Source organism: Cucurbita pepo, chromosome 7 (genome assembly GCF_057944985.1).
Source record: "Cucurbita pepo subsp. pepo isolate OVF chromosome 7, ASM5794498v1, whole genome shotgun sequence".
Classification (NCBI taxonomy): domain Eukaryota; kingdom Viridiplantae; phylum Streptophyta; class Magnoliopsida; order Cucurbitales; family Cucurbitaceae; genus Cucurbita; species Cucurbita pepo.
The window spans coordinates 2,375,390-2,395,869 of NC_141804.1; the positions used below are offsets into that span (position 1 = coordinate 2,375,390).

The following is a 20,480-nucleotide window of genomic DNA, read 5'->3' on the forward strand; positions in this document are numbered from 1 at the left end:
ATAGATACAGCAATATTAATTCTCATACATGAATCAAATAAATGAAGAATATAAATAAAAATGGTTATAAATTAAATGAGAGTTAATAACCAAAATAAATGAGAATATTAATCAAAATAAATAAATAAATATTTTTGTCGAGATCAAGTCAAATCAAACAGTGGGGGAAAGTCAAATTTAAATTTTGCCTCGGGCCCCTAATAATTATACAATTTTCATTTTGCCCCCGATCTTCATTAAACTTTATCAAATGCCACGTCAAACATCAAGGACGGCGAATGTAACGGCAAATACGGCGGCCGGCGGGGTGGTGATCCTAGTCAGCACTCAAATCCACGGCCAACACAAATTTTTAATATTTATATAATTATTATAATTGGAACCCAATTATTAGTGGACATTACCCACTAAGTTTCAGCACAAGTCACGTGCTTGTTTGCATAAAAGGGATGGAGTCTTAATTAACCTCCTCTAGCCTTCCTTTTCTACCCCTATTTACACGTAATTAAACCCATTTTTTATTTATTTCTTCTCAATTTTCCACGTCATATATTCTTCAATTTTCTCTTAAATAATTTAACCTTTTGTAATAAACCATACTTTTTCTATTATTATTATTAATTTTTAACTAATTATTTAAGAAAATAAATAAAATTTCCCGTCCCACCCTATTAATATAAATATATTTTTAACATATATTAATATATATATATATATATTAAAAAATTTAATTAATTAATTTTGATAATTTAATGGTAATATTTAAACTAAATACTGTACAAAAAAATAATAGATAGAAAAAAAAAATACTCTTTGTAAATTTGACCCACAATTTTTTTTTTAATAATTGCTTAAGAATATTAAATAAAGAATTTAATTATTTTGTGCAAAATAGTCTATCCAATTATTATTATAATTATGATATTATAGTAGTAATAATCATAATAATAACTAATGTAAAAAATATATTTAAATTTTTAGTCAAATTTTCACAATTAAAATATAATGAATTTGAGCTTCTTTTTAAATTTAAAATTTAAAAAAGTAAAAACAAAATTGTTGAATAAAACCATTTTCGTATTCTTTAAAAATTAATTATGTTTTTGAAAACTTTGTGAAAAGTAAATAACATAAATCAATAATTTAAAAAAGAAAAATAATAGACAAAAGCGTACGTCTGAATGTCGTGAATGACGACAATCCTTTTTTTTTAAAAAAAAAAAAAAAAAAATTTTAATTTTAATTTAGGAGGTGAATTAAAAAAATAATGGAAAATAATATATGTCAGGTTCAGAGGGTCCTGTCGTGGAGATATCCGGGATTTGCATGTGACAATAACATTCCTTCTTCGGTAGAGTAAATTGATTGGTGTGAGGATTATGAGATTTTAAAATATATATATTATAAATAAATAAATTTAATTTAATTATTTCAATAATAGGGGGGCAAAAAAGGAAAAATTAAAAGGTGCCTGCGGGTTTTACGGTGCAAGGACGAATAAGAAAAAGGTGGAGTTGTTGACACGTGGATGGATGGTAACCATTGGATCGAGATTTTAGCTCGATCTTGTTCGTTGAAACAGGAAGACAGACAACAGTCCATGAAGTGCCCACTCCTAGATTTTCATGTTCCCTCTCTCTGTTGCACTGTGATCTTTGTATGGTAATTATGGGTGTAGAGAGAAAGTAAGAGATACACATGTACACTTACCCTATTGCTCTAACTCTCTTAGGAACGGGTGGAGAATCTCTGTTTAAACGATGAGAGAGAGTCAAGAAATTTTAGCTAAATGAGGCTGGTTCTCGTTCCCATCCCGGTCTCTGCCTCACTTTATATATGTACCCATTGTTAATCATTTTTTTGTTTCTTTCGGGCTTGTCCTCAAGGTTTTTAAAACGTGTGTGCTATGGAGAGGTTTCCACACCAAGAATGCTTTGTTCTCCTCTCTAACCGATGTGAGATCTCATAATCCGCACCATTTCGAGGCCTAGTGTCCTCGCTGACACTCGTTCCCTTCTCCAATTGATGTGGGATCCCTCGAATTCATCCCCCTTCGGAGCCCAGTGTCCTTATAAGCACACTGCCTCGTGTCCACCACTCTTGGGGTCCAACGTTCTCACTAGCACTCGTTCCCTTCTCCAATTGACGTGGGATCCCTCGAATTCACCCCCTTCGGACCCCAGTGTCCTTATTAACACACTGGCTCGTGTCCACCCCTTTTAGGGCCCAACATCCTCACTAGCACTCGTTCCTTTCTCCAATTGACATGGGATCCCTCGAATTCACTCCCATTCAGAGCCCAGTGTCCTTACTGGCACACTGCCTCGTGTCTACCCCTTTTAGGGCCCAACGTCCTCACTAGCACTCGTTGTCTTCTTCAATCAATGTGGGATCGCCCCAATCCACCCCCTTCAGAGCACTTAACATTCACGATGACACTCGTTCCTTTCTCTAATTGACGTGGGATCCCTCGAATTCACCCCCTTCGGACCCCAGTGTCCTTATTAACACACTGCCTCGTGTCCACCCCTTTTGGGCCCCAACATCCTCACTAGCACTCGTTCCTTTCTCCAATTGACATGGGATCCCTCAAATTCACTCCCATTCAGAGCCCAGTGTGCTTACTGACACACTGCCTCGTGTCTACCCCTTTTAGGGCCCAACGTGCTCACTAGCACTCATTGTCTTCTCCAATCAATGTGGGATAGCCCCAATCCACCCCCTTCAGAGCACTTAACATTCACGCTGACACTCGTTCCTTTCTCCAATTAATGTGCGACCTCCTCCTCCCAAATTCACCTCTACTCAAGCCCAACGTCTTTACTAGCACGCCGCCTCATGTCCACCCCCTTTCAAAGTTCAACCTATTCACTGACACATTACCCAGTGTCTAATTCTGATACCATTTATAACAGCTCAAGTCCACTACTAGCAGATATTGGGGTTCGATACAAACACATACAATCATGAACGAGACCTATCCCTTCAATCTACACGAATATCTCTAGTGAGAGGACATCATTGGTCTACTTATATTAAATGAGGAGTTTTTTTGATTTTACAAAGAGGAGAGAGAAAGCAGGCAGTTTCCATGGCGGCGTTGCAGAGCTCTAATTCCGTGCCATAATTGCATCGAAATGAGAAAGAAAAGAGAAAAAAAAAAACAATTTAAAAAAAAAACATTTCTTTTATCACTTTGAGTTTATTAAACATTTATTTAATAAAAAACCCATTAATAATTGTTTAAAAAAGAGAGAAAATGGATGTTATTTTCAAATATTAGGGCAAAAAAATGGCTGAATTGTTCTATGTAGGAGGAAGAGAAGAAGGCCCACCAAACAAAGAACAACAACAACAACAACACAAACAAACACAGCCCACCTTGTTTATGTACCGAAACGACCAACAAATCCACCACAAAGGCTTCGAAATATGGCCTCCACATTACCAAACCCACTGCTCCTCCGCCGTTGGTCAGAGCCGCCGCACCGACTCCGATCACCCCTCCAGATCCGCCTTCACCGCCACCAGACCCGCCGCAGCCACTGCCGGAGGCATCAATTGCCAAGACTGTGGCAACCAAGCCAAGAAGGATTGTGCTTATTTGCGGTGTAGGACTTGCTGTAAGAGCCGAGGGTTTCACTGCCAGACTCACGTGAAGAGCACGTGGGTTCCGGCTGCTAAACGCCGTGAACGGCAGTTTCGTGGTGGGGATAATTCCAAACGACTTAGAGAAACCCAATCCGCCACCGCCACTGCCACCGCCACCGCCACCCCTCATTTGCCCGCCTCCTTCACCTCAGGTAAAAAATAAATAAAAATAAATCCCTAATTTTTCTGACTAATTAATTAATTAATTACACTGTTGGGTTAGAATTGGAGAAATTTCCATCGGAAGTGAACTCACCGGCGGTGTTTCGGTGTGTGAAAGTAAGCGCGATGGACGATGAGGATGAAGAGTTTGCATATCAGACGGCTGTGAATATCGGAGGCCACGTGTTCAAAGGAATTCTCTACGATCAAGGCTCTGAAGTCCATTACACCGCCGGCGAGAGCTCCTCCGGCCACGGAGGAGATGGATCAGTACACCCACTTAACTTAATTGCTGGACCCTCCAACCTCGCCGCCGCTTCCACCACTACCTCGGCTGCAACCAGCTCCAACCCCACCGCCGCCGTCGCGCCGTTGCTTGACCCTTCTATATATCCAGCTCCTCTTAATGCATTTATGGCTGGTACGCAGTTCTTCCCACCCTCTAGATCATGAGAAAAAAGAAAAAAACCTTAAAATCTCCAAAAAAAAAAAAAAAAAAAATTGAAAATTGAAAATTTGCCCTAAGTTATCTGTGTTCTTTAGCTAGTTTTTTTTTTTTTTTTTTTTTTTCAAATTAAAAATATTATTATTTGTGAAGACATTGTTCTTTGTATTATGAGAAACTCGAAGCTAGCTGATCTTTTTCTCTTTCGGTTCGATTCATCGAGCTAGAAGATTAAGAGAGTTATGAACACGAAAAAATAAAAAGAACCGAGAAAAAATAATCGACAAGGAGATATTCATATGCAAAATTCTGAAGATTGAAGCTTCAAATATATGATTTGTCTCTCTCTACAATTAATTAAGGAGCTTAATCTTGTAATTAGTGCTTAATCAATCAATAAGGCGAAAATTTAAGCAAATTTTGACTAGAAAAAACAAGGAAGAAAAGGGAAATGGATGGCAGTTTCGTTCTAGCCATGATGTCGATCGACCTCGTCACCGTTGACTTTCTTCCTTTTCTGTCATTCATGGTTGATAGTCTTATATCGTTGAATATACAATGAAGTTATTATCAGTAGAGGACAGAGAAAGTTTGAAAAGTATATTCGACGATAATTAGGGGTGTTTGAGTAATTTCCCACGTGTCAGGGTGGCGGTGATGGAGGCGATAGCCATGGTCTCCGTCGATTCTCTCTCGGTTTCCGATTGCATTGATGTTGGTTGTTCTTTATTATAGCCAATATGGAGAGTTGGTTGCATTAGTGAAGGTGACATTAAAGATTTATTATGGCTTTATAATTAGGTAAAAAAAAAAAATCATATAATTCAACAATTAAATGTCATTTATGAACTCTTAGGGTATAAAATTGGTCTAGTTAAAAAAAATTATAAAAATTATATAAAAGATTGAAGTCGATTTCGAGCTGAAACTAATCAATTGAATTGACTGGTTGATCAGTCAATTTAATACATTATTTTTAAAAAGTCAACTGAGTCGGTTTGACATTGGTTCAAGTGAAAAATCGAGCCCGAGTGACTGACCAATGCTTACCTATTTTTAATACATTATTTTTAATTTCTTTTTTTTTTCACTTCAAAAATTAATTAAAGCATGCTTTGCAAAAAATTAAAAAAAATTAAAAAAAAATAACAATTCTCTCAAAAGTAATTAAATTTTTTTCCCTCACAAAAAGTATGCATTACCATTTCCACGTCATTCATTAGCTGTGCTTCATATTTAAAACTTTGCATGTGAGTTGCAATAATGCCGAATAAATAAATATAATAAATAAATAAATTAGCCAATATCCATACGTCATGCTTATTTTCATTTTCTAAATTTGCAAAAAAAAAAAAAAAAAATATATATATATATATATATATACAATTCTCCCTGCCAAAAGTTGTGAGCCGTTATTGTTACTCTCTTACTTGCTTATATAACGTCTCTTTTAAAATCTCTCTCTGCCCTCGTTTTCTAAAACCTTATTCTTAAACCGAGGCCAGAGGCTCGAGCATACGCCGCTTGGCCGTAGGCGACGAAAGTCCGACATTTCCTTACAACATGGCCCCGTTACTTACTCTTCGGTTCTAAGAGTAAAAAGAATCTACAGACCAACACGAATCCCGTACCTATAAAATTCTTATGATTGAGCTACAAAAAAATGAGGTTGCACCTTATTGGTATAAGTAACGACTTTCCTTTTTTTTTTTTTTTTTAATCATCTTATCCTGAAGAGCGCTCTTATTTGGATGTGATATTAAAAATATAATCGTATTTTTATTTTTTTAAAAATAATAAGAATTAAAAATATATAGTGAATAATTATTAATTTTGTTTCAACTAAATTAATATTCAATAAATAATTTATTTTGGAAAGAATTATTTGAAAAAATAAAAATAAAATAATTATCACAAGCATTTAATATATTAAAAATTTAAACATATTAATTTATATGTACAATTAATTGTGATATTATTGTTTGATCCAAAATTGCTACCCTTACTCCAAAAATCAATTATGCTGAATTATTCTCTCATTCATCACCATCATCATCATTATCAACCTATTCATTCATTTAAAAATTTTGGACATAAAAATTGTGCCTAAATTTCCCGAGAAAAAAAAAACGCTAGCCTTCGACCCCAACAAGACTACCTCGAACTAGTCTACGATAGGGATGTCGAGAAATTATTGGAAGTAGTCATTCGGTATTCTTTATCGCTCATTGATTCTTAGAATATGTATAGATAAATTAACCTAGCTAGCATTATCAGCCTTAATGATTTGTCTTTGATCGGTGTGTAATAGCACGATTGGCCTTAAAATTATTGGAGACCCAACTTTCTACGGTCGAGAACGACAACTTTTTGATCGTCTTACCATTGCACAACCTCGGTTTTTGTGAGATTTCATATTGGTTGGAGAGAGGAACGGAACATTCTTTATAAGGGTGTGGAATCTCTCCTTAAAAGATGAGTTTTAAAAACAGTGAGGGAAAACCCAGAAGGGAAAGCTCAAAGCGGACAATATCTGCAAGCTTGAGCGGTTACAAATGGTATTAGAGTTGGACATTGGATGGTATGCTAGCGAGGACACTAAGCCCCAAGGGGGTGGATAGTAAAATCTCACATCGGTTGGAAAGAGAAATGAGTGTCAGCGAGGACGTTGGGCCTTGAAGGGGTTGATTGTGAAATCTCACATCGGTTGGAGAGGGGAACAAAACATTCTTTATAAGGATGTGTAAACCTCTCTCTAGCATACGTGTTTTAAAATCATAAGGCCGACGACAATATGTAATGAGTGGACAATATATGCTGGCAGTGGGCTTGAGCTATTACAAATGGTATCAGAGCCAGACACAAGTCTTGAAAGGGAGGGAAACCTCTCTTTAACAGGCGCATTTTAAAATCATGAGGCTAATAACGATACATAACGGGTCAGAGCGGACAATATCATATTATTGTTGTAGAAGCATTAACGATCATATCCAATAATTTCTCGGGTGTACGCAATTGAACAAACAAAGAAAAGGGAGTCGAGAGCGAGCAATGAATGAGCGTCGTACGAGGGAGTAGGGTTTGGGAGGAGAAGGCAAAAGGGGTTTTAGGGCTTAATGTGTGGGGAAGATGTAGTTTGGCTTAGCATTGTGTAGTTAAAAGAGTAGGGGGGTGGGCATGGCATGGGATGGCATAGCAACATATGTCCCATGCGCATGCACAAAAGGCAGGCAACCAGGCAGCCCGGCCGGGTGGGCTGGCATTAATGATATCTATTTTGCTATGTTTGGGTAGCGATTCTGCGGGAAGAGTACACAATGGAAGGGTGGTCCAAACGCCAATCGCATGCTTTAGCTCTTTGTTGCTGCTGGCGGTGGCCTGCATGGCTCTTGGAAAACAGTACATTCTTCATTCACTTTTATGCTTGATTTGGAGACACTGTGGTTCATTATTGTGTATTGCCATTGGTTTTTACACACTGTTTTTGTGTCTGTCAATGCTATGCTAACCCTCCATAAATGCTACTCTCTTTGTCTCCTAATGCCTAGGATGGAATTTGCCCACTCTCTCTCCCATTTCCATTTTTTTTTTTTTTTTTTGGTAAGGATACTGTATCGTTCGGAGTACGGGAGTGCGATTTTGAAGCGATGAGCATTTGTGGGTTTTTTAGTTCGGGAGTGAAAATTCGAATATTTGATCTTTTAGATCTTGGAAGTTTAGGAACTGAACTTGTAATTTCACTTAAGTTCAAAAAATTTAACATAAACATGAGACAAGATGTAACATTCCTTATAATGGTGAGATCCCACTTAAGTTGGAGAGGGGAACGAAACATTTCTTATACCGGTGTGAAAATCTCTCCGTAGAAATGTGTTTTAAAACCTTGGGAAAGTCTGCCAAAGAAAACCTAAAGAGAATAATATTTGCTTGTGGTGTGCTTGAGCTGTTAACAATGGTATCAGAGCTAGACACTAGACGATGTGCTAGCGAGTACACTAGGCCCCCCAAAAAATTGATTGTGAGATCTCGTTGGAGAGGGAAACGAAGGGTGTGATTTTAAAATCTAACTTAGAGGGAAAACCCAAAAAGTTGCTAGAGATGGGCTTGAACCAATACAGATGATATCATAGCCAGACACGAGATGGTGTGCGAGTAAAGACGTCAGACCCCCTAAGGGGGTTGATTGTAAGATCCCTGATAGTAAGATCTCACATTGATTGAAGAAGGGAACGAAGGGTGTAGTTTTAGAACCTAACTCGAAAAAGACAATAGCTAGTGATTGGCTTGAGCTCTTACACAGTGCAACCAAACTATATCTCTAAAGTGGGTTCATATTAAATGGTAGCATATGCTACAAGAAATGCCATGAACAAAAAATATAGCTCGATATTCGTTTTTAATTTTGAAATATCAGCTAATCAATCGTATTCTATAACACGAAAAATAATATTTTATATCATATTTCTTATTGTTTTTACGTCAAATCACTAATTAAACCCTTACATACATAGTTATTGAATACCCACAAAGAGGCACAGTAATAGGTATAATTTAATAATAGATGCAACTTCAACATTTTCTGGTCAAATTTTTTTTAAAAAAAATCGCTTATTCGTGTCTCTCATATGAGTTTCTATTTTTTTATTTCATAAATTTTACACAAACGAGCAAATAAATAATAATATGCATACCTAGAGATCGATCAGGCGTGAATTTGCCATAGCCAGAGATCATAACACGAACGACCAAAATTAAATATGTTAATTATATTCGGATTAATTAATATAATTTTTCATTAATTTAAAAGAAAAATTGAAATATCTTTCGAGAAAAATAATTGAAAATATAGCCCAATTGTCACTCCAACATTCTGATTAAATATTTTGAATTCAATACTTACGAAGGTTATATGTAATTCAACGGTTTTCCCTCAAGATTTTTAAAACGCTTCTGGTAGAAAAAGGTTTCTACTCGAAAGTGTAGTCAAGAGTGGCTAAAGTGTCGAACAAGGGTGTACTTCCCTTTGTTCGAGAGCTGCAGAGAAAGGAGTCGAGCCTCGATTAAGGAGAGGCTATTCGAGAGCTCCATAATCCTCGATCAAGGGAGGCTTATAGTGTACTTTGTTCGAGGGGGAAGATTGTTGAAGATTATTGGAAGTGAGTCCTCCATTGGTTAATTTAGTGGAAGATCATGAGTTTATAACAAAGGAATACTGTCTCCATTGGAATGAGACCTTTCAGGGAAGCCAAAAACAAAGTCACGAGAGCTTATGCTCAAAGTGGATAATATCATACTATTGTGGAGAGTCGTGATTCTTAACATAGTATCAGAATCATGCCCTTAACTTCAAAGTGGACAATATCATACGATTGTGGAGAGTTGTGATTCCTAAAATGGTATCAGAGTCAATCCTTTAACTTAACCATGTCAATAGAATCCTAAAATGTTGAACTGAAACTGGTTGCATTTAAGGCAGGACAAAGTCAAAGCCTAATGGGAAATTTATAAATTTTAAACCTTAAAAAAATTAAGGATAAATTATAAATTTGGTGTATAGTTAGAATTTAAATATAAATATTAAATTTAGGTATTTAAAGGGATTAAATTCTTAAATTTTATAGTTGCTAAATGTGTAGCTTAACCAAAAATCAAATTACGCGCGAGCAAAAGAAGGCACGTCGAAACACCGTTGAAAGGGAGCGAAATTGGCCAACGGTCCGAGGCAGAACGATAAATTTCATGATTCTGGTTTCAGTTTCTGTTCGTGATTCCCGCGGAAATTTCCTTCCGATCTACCTTCATCGCCGGACATTTCGCCGGGGCCTGGCATTTCTGTGTGTTGAGTTTTTACGCTAGCCAGAGTTCTTGATTGTTTTTCCATGGATCTACTGCGATCGGAGCCGATGCAGTTTGTGCAGCTGATCGTTCCTAATGAATCGGTGCACCGGACGGTTTCCTATCTCGGCGACCTCGGTCTCTTCCAATTCAACGATGTGAGTCACATTGCATTCGAAATGATCTTCTGGTTATGGATCTTTTTGTTTATCATGTTAGGTTCCGTTTCTTTGTTCTTATTTGTCATTTGATTATGATTTTTGTATGCGTTATTGTAGATTTTTTAAGCTTTCTACCTGATCTGATTTTTTTTTTTTTTTTTTCTGTTGATGATAATTCCTGGACTATACTTTAGCAATTAAGAATTCACTCGCTGATTTCGTTTTGCGCACAAAACATTTATTTACGTATTCAGTGGATCACTTTGGTTATCTTGTTAGGTTCTGTTTCTTTGTTCGTGATTGTCAATGTCATTGTTATTCCGAGAGTATTACTTGAATTTAATTTTCGTAAAGGCTAATGTAGACCTCCAAAGTTCTGAACGTGATCTTTAATTCCTGTAGTATACTTTACGAATTTGAGAATCACGAGTGGATTTAATTTTGTGTACAAAACATATATTTACATTTTCACAAGTGGATCGCCTTTGTTATCATGTTAGGTTCAGTTTCTTTGTTTGCAATCGTCAATGTCACTGTAATTCTGACTTTGCTGCTTGAATTTAATTTTCGTAAAGGCTTGGCTAATTTAGGTTTCTAAACTTCTGTACGATTGTTTTCAGTTTTTTCTTTTGATGTTAATTCATCGACTATAATTTAACATTTGAAGATTCTGAAATAAATTCTATTTTGTTTATGAAATGTATACTTACTTGAATCGATTCAGTCTTATTTCACGTGTTATAGGTTGGCAGACAACATTGAAAATTTGTCTTATTGACATCATCACTTGCTTGAATGCTCATTCTGTTTTGCATTCCACAATTTCTATTCTTATTAATAGCATCTGATATTTTACTTTTCCTTTTTAGCTCAATGCATCTAGAAGTCCATTCCAGCGAACGTATGCTGCTCAGGTGTGTTTACTGTTTCTCTGATTTTTGCTTAAAGCCTGGTTCCTTCTTGGAATCAAGCTTTTAGCCAACTTGAGACGAGGATTTTATGTTCTAGACTGAAAGTCATCCTAGAAATGGTAGCAATAATTGTCGTAAACAGATGGTACTACAGCTTATTAAGGTTTTTGTAATATAGAATAATGAGTTGCCTGTAGACTCAGTTTTAGAGTTGACTCAAGAGTACTTTGATGCCAAAGGAACTTCCTATCATCATTGGTTCTATAACTTACATGATACTTCATCAGCTTTGTATTCAAGACAAGTGAGGTGTACAACATTGATAGAAATTTTGCCAACCTGAGCATACTAGTTTGGGCATTATAACCTAGGTCAAAAGTTCGAGGGTTCGAATCTCCTCCCCATACGTTGTTGAACTAAAAAAAATTGATTGAAATTTTTGAGAAAATGTATTTTCATATTTATCTGGAAATCTAGTGGTCTTTCTTACCTGAAAAAGATATGGACTTACCGTGTTTTTGTATTTTATATTCCTAGGTAATTACGAAAAACAGCAAGTTATAGCTTTCATCGTAACGTCACCCTCTGCTTATAGAATAAGCAACTAGATGCCTGTGCAAGGTTTTAATATGAAAGAAGAATGCAGAGTATTCTGGAGAAGCTTGAACCTAGATGAATTTCTAGCCAGTACGATTGGAAAACTGTAGCTTGGACAAAAACAGTTGGTTAAAACTTTCATCATTGCATTGTCCTATGCTAAGAGGTTAAGCAATTAGAGAGAAGTAAAAACTTGGCATAACTTCAAAGAAGACCTATGGCTATGAATGCTAAACAAGTGCTATAGATTTTCCAACAACATGCTTAGAAGTAGTATGTGGGCACAACATTTGAATATTTTCCATTTTCTTTTCCCTCTTCGTTTTTTTTCGTCCATACATGTGTGGTTCTGGATGCTTCTTGGATCTGTCTGCTCTTTCCTTTAGATAACACTTGAATTGCCTATACTTCTGCTGTTAGTTTCGTATCTTACAAGACAAGTTTCTTTACAGATTAATAGCTATATGAAGCTTCCATAGTTGATAATAGGTTCTACTGATGTATTATAGTTGCAGTGACATTTGTGGCATAAAGCTGAAGGGTTTAATTTAAGATGCTATGTAGTACCATTCCGTCCAATTGTTCTAGGGAATTTTCTAATGGTTAAAAGAACTTCAAAACGTTTAGCTGGAATGCTATCAATTTTCCGAATTAGCTCCCTACTTCCCTTATTGGTTGCACTGTAAAATGGAACCTTTAATCCCTCACTCTGTAATGAGCATGACGACCCTGATCTAGGAAAAAAGTGAAAAGTGCAATGTATTCCTGTTTTTGTCCTCCTTTCTCTTTGAATTTTGTCAGTTAACATTTAATTGACAGAGGTTATGTGCAATCTTTATTTTAAAAAATCTCTTATACTTAGTATGATGGTGTTTATCAAGCAGATTAAAAGATGTGGGGAAATGGCTCGCAAGCTACGATTTTTCAGGGAGCAAATGGCAAGGGCTGGTTTATCTCCGTCATCAAATTCTCTAGCGGTTGCTGATTTTGATCTGGATAATTTGGAGGTAGTTAGATATATAATGTGGAGTCCTCTTTTTTTTTTTCTTCCTCTTTTTACTCTTCCTCTTTGTTCTTCTTCTTTCTATTCTTCTTGATTTAAATCCAGTAGCTTTTCCTTGACTTTGGCAGGTTAAACTTGGAGAATTTGAGGCAGAATTGTTAGAGATAAATGGCAACAATGAGAAGTTACGACGCAATTATAGTGAGCTATTGGAATATAAGCTTGTACTTCAGAAGGTGTGGATGTTTTTAATGATAGGATTTTTCTAGAATTCTGTTGGTCTTTACTTTTTAGTAATATTGCATAGTAACTGCATTGAGGGCGTTTTATAATCCACGATCAATAGAGCTAGTATTTCATCAATTTTTTGGCAATTACATGGAATTCCTGTTGTAGGAGATGCTTTACCACTATTTTTATGGTGTCAGGTTGGGGAGTTTTTCCATCTAGCTCAAAGCATAGCTGCAGCTCAGCAAAGAGAACTGGAAGTGCAACAAAACGGGGAAGGGTCCATCGACAGTCCTTTACTATTGGAACAAGTATGTTTTTCTTGTCTTAGTATTGGCTGGACATTAGTTTTGCTCTTTTGAGTAGTAGCTGGAACTTTGTTGTGTATTGTAGGAAATGACAACGGATTCAACGAAACAAGTTAAGCTAGGTTATATCAGTGGTCTAGTTCTGAGAGAAAAGTCAATGGCTTTTGAAAGGATTTTGTTCCGTTCAACTAGGGGCAATGTGTATCTAAGGCAAGCTGTGGTTGATGGTTCCGTCACTGATCCTGTATCTGGGGAGAAGGTTAGCAACGAGAATCATTTAGTTACAGAAATCAACTTTACAAAAGAGTGAATTCTACTTGTTTTCTCTTTCTATAATTGGGTTACGGTCAACAAATATGGAGTTGGGCCAAAATTTTAGTCTTTTTTCTGAAGTTTTTTTTCATCGTTCCTGAATTAATTCATTACCCCAGTTGTTCTTTAAGGTCTTCAATTTCAAAACTCACATCTCAATTCCAGGTTGAGAAAAATGTGTTTGTCATATTTTATTCCGGAGAGAGAGCAAAGAATAAAATTCTGAAAATAAGCGAAGCTTTTGGCGCAAACCGTTATCCATTCACTGATGACTTGGGCAAACAACTTCAGATGATTACAGAGGTAATGACTTCAAATGCATCCTTAGAATTTTAGATTTAGGATCCAATTGCTAGTTTCTTGTTACACCTAATCACCATTTGAAGTTGTGATGACTTTTAGGTGTCTGGAAAACTCTCTGAATTGAAGACTACCATTGATTTGGGGCAAGTGCACCGAAGTAAACTCTTGCAGATGATTGGCCATCAATACGAGCAGTGGAATCTTTTGGTTTGTTTCATATATCACCCTTGAAATTTAGTGAACTTTGAATCCTTGAGATAAATATTTTTTGTATCGTTTACTCAGACCTTGATTTTTCATTTTAGGCGCGCATGTATGTGTGTAGCTTGTGTGCATGCTTGTAGACTTCTCCATTCTCACTGAACTCTGTTCTTTTGACTTTGTAGGTAAAGAAGGAAAAGTCTGTTTACCACACTTTGAATATGCTCAGTGTTGACGTAACAAAGAAATGCCTTGTAGGTGAAGGTTGGTGTCCTGTTTTTGCAACAAATCAGGTTTGTTTCGTGTTTTAATTTCTGTAATCAACATGTTCTTATAAATCATTATGGTCTAACGTGCAAGCAAAACATGTTTGAGGTAATTTTTAGTTAACTTGGCCTAAATTCCTAGCAGATTCAAAATGTGATCCAGAAGGCTACCTTTGACAGCAAATCACAGATTGAGGCTATCTTTCATGTTCTGCAAACGAAGGAAGCACCACCAACATATTTCCGCACAAACAAATTTACTTCTACATTTCAAGAAATTGTGGATGCATATGGGTAAGTTCTTTCAATAGAATTCTGTTGTCTTTTAATTCTTTCAGGAGTCTGGTTGCATACTTTATTTATTTATTTTTAACAAGGAACAAAATATTTTATTGATATAATGAAAAGAAACTAAAGCTCAAAAGATATAAACTCCACAAGGGAGAGAAAGAGCACAGAAATAAGCAATAAAGTGAAAAGAAGCATTTTTGTTAAGACATAAATCTTGAATAGAGTGGCTAGAAAAATGTTTAGAAGGAGAACTCATAGAAGAAGCGTTGAGACCAGCCGGACTGAAACAAACTAACTAAAGGAGCTGCTTGTTGTGGAAGATCCTTTGATTCCTTTCAAACCGTAGTTCAGAAAAAAAAAAAAAAAAAAAAAAAAAAAAAAGAGCTAACAGCATTGGACAACAAAATTTTAGATTTAGGGTCCAAAGAAGGACTAATAAGCAAATGGAGAATATTTTCCTTGAATGAACTGGAGAATACCCACTAAAGATCAAAAACCTAGAGTAGCTTAAACCAACATTGCCTAGAATAAGGCAATCAAAGAAAATATGTTGTAGAGCGTTCGCATCTAAGAGAGAGAGCAAGTTGACGGAGAAATATAATTCTTAGGATGACCACCAAGGGGAAGACTGAGATATATAAAAGGCAAAAAAACAACCGACAGTTCAAAGAGAGGCCACTGATGAAGCTTGGAATCGTCTACATAAACTCCACACAAAGCAGATCTTTCCCAATTGAGTTTTTGACCGGAGTATCATTCAAATAATTCAATTGTGTTAATAAGAGTATTAATCATGGAATCATCATACCTACAAAACTGAAGCATATCACCTGCAAATTGAAGAATAGGAACGTGGAACACTAAAGGATGGTGATATTTTCTTTTATTTAGTTTGATTGATTGGAATGGAAAGGATGTATAAGGTTGTGACCACATTTGTCCGCATAGTTTTTAACTTTTGAGCACGCTATGAGGTGCAAAGGATAAAGTTTAACTGTTGCCTATACCATGCGTAAGAAGAAAGTACCACCAACTCAAAATTGGAGTCATTTGATATCAGTAGTTATTTTTGCATCTGCCTGCAGTGCAGAAAATATCACCATGCTGAATGTCTAAATTATTTTGTTTTAAGTTATCCATGTAAATTGGCAAAAAGAGGACATTTTTTGTCCTGGAGATTTACCTAATATACTCTTTACATTTGATGTATGTTGTTCTTTCATTTGTATTTCATATTTTCAAATGTATTTACTGTGCAGATGCCTAACGTAAATAGTAATTTGCAGGATTGCTAAGTATCAGGAAGCAAATCCTGGGGTCTACACGATTGTCACCTTTCCGTTCCTTTTTGCTGTAATGTTCGGAGATTGGGGCCATGGAATATGCTTGTTGCTGGCAACATTATATCTTATAATAAGGGAGAAGAAATTTTCCAGCCAGGTAATTCCCATTGTCTTGGAGTGTGAATTTCATGTCCCTTGTCTGTAAGCTTATTTGACATTGTTAATGACAGAAACTTGGAGATATCGTGGAAATGACTTTTGCGGGCCGTTATGTTATCATGATGATGGCACTTTTTTCAATCTACACAGGACTAATTTATAATGAATTTTTTTCTGTCCCATTTGAATTGTTTGGGCCTTCTGCATATGGTTGTCGTCATACTTCATGCAGGTACAAAACAATGCAACTCTTTTTTAGCTTACTTTCCTCCGTGCAAGTGATTTACATCCCTCGTTTTTCAGGGATGCCACTACCATAGGTTTAATAAAGGTTCGTGATACATATCCATTTGGTGTGGATCCTAAGTGGCATGGCACTCGAAGTGAATTACCTTTTCTCAACTCGTTGAAGATGAAGATGTCGATTCTACTGGGAGTTGCTCAAATGAATCTTGGAATTATATTGAGCTACTTCAATGCGAAATTCTTTGAAGAAAAAATTAACATCTGGTGAGTTGTAGTAAAAATTAAGATCGGCTAATTTAGGGAATGATCATTAATTTATAAGTAAGGAATACATCTCCACTGGCATGAGGCCTTTGGAGGAAATCAAAAGCAAAGTCATGAGAGCTTATACTCAAAGTGGACAATATCGTACCATCGTGGAGATTCGTGATTCCTAACAAATTCATAAGTGACACGCTTTCTGTAGGGTTCATTGTTTGAAAATTCGTCCGGATGATGGATTCTTGCATGAAATCTATTGTACACGGTTATATATCATAAGACTTTGTTTTCTTTCTTCTAAAATTGTTAAATTTTATTTCATTGTTGTTCAGGTACCAATTTGTTCCGCAGATGATATTCTTGAACAGCTTATTCGGCTACCTCTCGCTTCTCATAATTGTAAAATGGTGCTCTGGATCTCAAGCTGATCTGTATCACGTAATGATATATATGTTCTTGAGTCCTACAGATGATCTAGGTGAAAATGAGCTTTTTCCAGGACAGCAGTTTGTTCAGGTTCTTGATGTTTTAATGTCATTCAAGTTTCTTTTCGTATTACTAACTGAAACCAACTCTAAACAATTATATCTTACAACGCCAGGTTCTTTTACTTTTGGCTGCCCTCACTGCCGTGCCATGGATGCTGCTTCCGAAGCCTTTTCTGTTGAGGAAACAGAATGCAGAAGTAGGTCATGTTATGTTTTTTTCTAATCTCTTATAGCAGCTTTTTTCCTCTTTTGTTCGTACCCGACATTCACGGGCAGTTTCTGATAAGGTAACCTTGATCTGTTGAATCTAAAAACCCTCATAAGCACTTAGATATACAAACCCCTAGTTCACAAATGTCAAAACCCCCAAATCAATTTGATTTCACACCAGGAAAGTAAGACTTAGATTACCTTGTTGATCATCAAGGAAAAAAACTTTTTTAAGATTTGAATCACTCCACAAGCAAGATCGATCAAGCTTGAATGATTTTCTAAATATGCAATGTAAACTACATAGAACTGCAAAGAAACTTAGTCTCTGAGTTCATAGAAGTCTTAAAATGCATTAAAATTTTAACCATCCAAGAATCTTCTTTGAACTTTATATTGCACGATTGAGATATCTTGATTCATATCCGTTTCTCTCTTATCTTTGCCAGAGGCACCAAGGTCAATCCTACTCCCTACTTCACGGCACGGATGACAATCTTGAAACAAAACAGCACCACAGTTCCCCCAGCCACGATGACTTTGACTTCAGCGAGGTCTTTGTACACCAACTTATACATACCATAGAGTTCGTACTTGGTGCAGTTTCTAACACAGCATCTTATCTGCGTCTATGGGCCCTCAGGTAAAAAAGAACATTTTATCACTCTTTTAACCTAAATGCTACTCTTGGTGCATGAAAGTTTCTTGGAATCTGTCAATCTCCTTGGCTGATTGGTTTTTACCTGATAATTGGATCTACTTTCTGAAATTAAAAACTACTAAATTATGCCCAGGTTGGTGACCGTTTCTTTTTTGTTTATGGTTTTTTTTTTTTAAAAAAAATTAAGTCTATAAATACTACTTTCACCTTGGTTCTCCTAATTTGTTATCTACTTTCTATGCATGTTTAAAAAATAACTTGAAAACTTATAAAATAGCTCTCATAAACTTGTTTTTGTTTTTGAAATTTAGCTAAGAATTATACAAAACAAAACTAATTTTCAAAACTCAAGAACCAAAAATCAAATGAAGCTTTAGTACTATGAGGACCCTATTGTGTTTTACCTTCTTGACAAACTAAACCCGGCATTTTAAGAAAGGATTTAAACATCATTCAAGTTGTTTGTGCATGTAAGGATCATTTCTGTCAATTAGATTTAATGAATCTGGTATTCACAGCAAGTGAAAAACAGATCCGAGTATCAAGCGGTCAAACCTATCAAGCATTTAGATAGATGTTTGAACTATTTTTAAAGCATTGGAGTATGTGTGATTTGTAACAATTCCTTTCCTTTAAATTTTGGAGCCGAAAAGGTCCTCTGCATATTCATGCTTTAAGTAGCTATCATTTATAAACTTTTTAGTTGAGATGCACGTGTGATAGCTTACGCATAGTTAAAGTACCATCCATCCTTGATTATTGGTTGGAGAGGGGAACGAAGTATTCCTAATAAGAGTATATAAACTTTTTCTTAACAGACACGTTTTAAAACTGTGAAACTGAGGCGACATGTAACGGACCAAAACGGACAATATCTGCTAGAAGTGGGCTTGGACTGTTACAAATGGTATCAGAGCCAGATATCGAGCGGTGTGCCAGCGAGGACGCTGGGCCCCAAAGGGGTTGGATTGTGAGATCCCACATTGGTTGGAGAGGGGAATGAAGCATTCCTTATAAGATTGTGGAAGACCATTTTAAAAACCTTGAGGGGAAACCCGAAAAAGAAAGCCCAAAGAGGACAATATCTACTCGTGTTGGGCTTGGACTGTTGCTGTGCTATTGTATATAGTTAAACTACTGCTGCTTCTTTGACTAGTTTTATGTACTTACTATCTGTTGTTCCTTTCATTCAGCCTAGCCCATTCGGAGTTGTCGAGCGTATTTTACGACAAGGTTCTACTTCTAGCTTGGGGGTTAGTAGTACTGCATCCACATCTTCTTCTTTTGCCCCATTCAAGGAAAAAATTCATAAGGTGATTGATAATGTTCAACTTCTTAAACATCTACAGGTTCGACAGTTGGAGCATCCGAATAATAGGAATAGCAGTTTTTATATGTGCAACTGTGGGAGTTTTACTAGTGATGGAAACTCTGAGCGCATTCCTACACGCTTTGAGGCTCCACTGGGTGGAGTTTCAGAACAAATTCTATGCAGGAGATGGATTCAAATTTTCCCCCTACTCCTTTTCTCTGCTTCGGGAGGAGGATGAGTGACACCATATTTTTGAAGCATGGTCTGATACTCAACTCCTAGTTGAAAATCATGAGGTTAGTTCCAAAGACTTATTTTCAATTATTTCAAGTTTTGTTGATATTATTAATTTTTGTACCTGAAGTGTTTGTCCACACTCACACACCTACACAATAATGTTTGAATATAATACAAGTGTAAATGACCGTTAATAAAAGTATTTTTAAAAATTTAATTTTTCTTGGTAAATTTTCTTTGAATATATATCTCTTTGAAGAACGAATTATTTAATGAGGCTGTCACGATGTGACTATCTCTTTAAAATCAATTTTAAAATTTCAAAATCGAAGTATTCTTACAATCTCTCTTTCAAACATCTATATGAGTGTTTCTCGAATAATTTCTTTGTTTGCAGTATAAGCAAGGGGTTTTAAGGTAAGGTAGATTAATCATTTAAGCCTTGATTTTGAAAGGTTGGTTAAATTTTACCACTTCATTCGGATTAAAATAATTTCTTATATGTTTTTTTAAAGAAATTGAGCTGGCTGTTTGCTCAGAAATTCCTAATTAGTTTTTCATATTAAAAAAAAAAAAAAAAAAACTCGTCTTATTATTACATTTTAAAAACAGTAATTAATTTACCAAGGCCGCTCTCTTTATGAAAATGGCTACTATTTTTATTTGATATTATTGAAAAGTGATTATTTGCTAAGTTTTTTTATTTATTTTTTTTTAACATGCTTCTTCTAAAATCATTGCCGGAATTTATTTTTTTTTTTAAATAAATAGTTACAAAAAAAAAAAAAAAAAAAAAAAAAAAAAAAAAAAAAGCCTAGTTTTTAAAAGCTAGAAAAAAAACTGAAAATTAAACACAGTTATCATAAGTTTGAAGTCTTAAAAACAGAACACAAAAACAATATCAGATCCGCCTAAACTAAGTGAAATCGAGTAATTTTCAAACGAGAAT

General features: G+C 35.7%; 2 protein-coding genes across 2 annotated transcripts; both read left to right on the plus strand.

Moving 5' to 3' along the window:
* The first annotated feature begins 3,277 nt into the window (after positions 1–3,277).
* LOC111798277 (protein SHI RELATED SEQUENCE 5) lies at positions 3,278–4,461 on the plus strand. The gene is made up of 2 exons (XM_023681327.2): positions 3,278–3,803; positions 3,875–4,461. Exons 1-2 carry the CDS (start codon positions 3,293–3,295, stop codon positions 4,264–4,266), a joined length of 903 nt encoding a protein of 300 aa, XP_023537095.2. The 5' UTR covers positions 3,278–3,292; the 3' UTR covers positions 4,267–4,461.
* Positions 4,462–9,895: 5,434 nt separating this feature from the next.
* LOC111798278 (V-type proton ATPase subunit a2) lies at positions 9,896–20,289 on the plus strand. Its single transcript, XM_023681329.2, has 18 exons — positions 9,896–10,251; positions 11,124–11,168; positions 12,647–12,769; positions 12,894–13,001; positions 13,194–13,304; positions 13,387–13,560; positions 13,779–13,916; positions 14,016–14,123; positions 14,303–14,410; positions 14,529–14,677; positions 15,961–16,114; positions 16,188–16,348; positions 16,420–16,626; positions 16,956–17,139; positions 17,225–17,308; positions 17,771–17,964; positions 19,176–19,235; positions 19,332–20,289. The coding sequence occupies exons 1-18, from the start codon at positions 10,138–10,140 to the stop codon at positions 19,534–19,536; spliced, it is 2,427 nt and encodes an 808-aa protein (XP_023537097.2). The 5' UTR covers positions 9,896–10,137; the 3' UTR covers positions 19,537–20,289.
* The last annotated feature ends 191 nt before the right edge of the window (positions 20,290–20,480 follow it).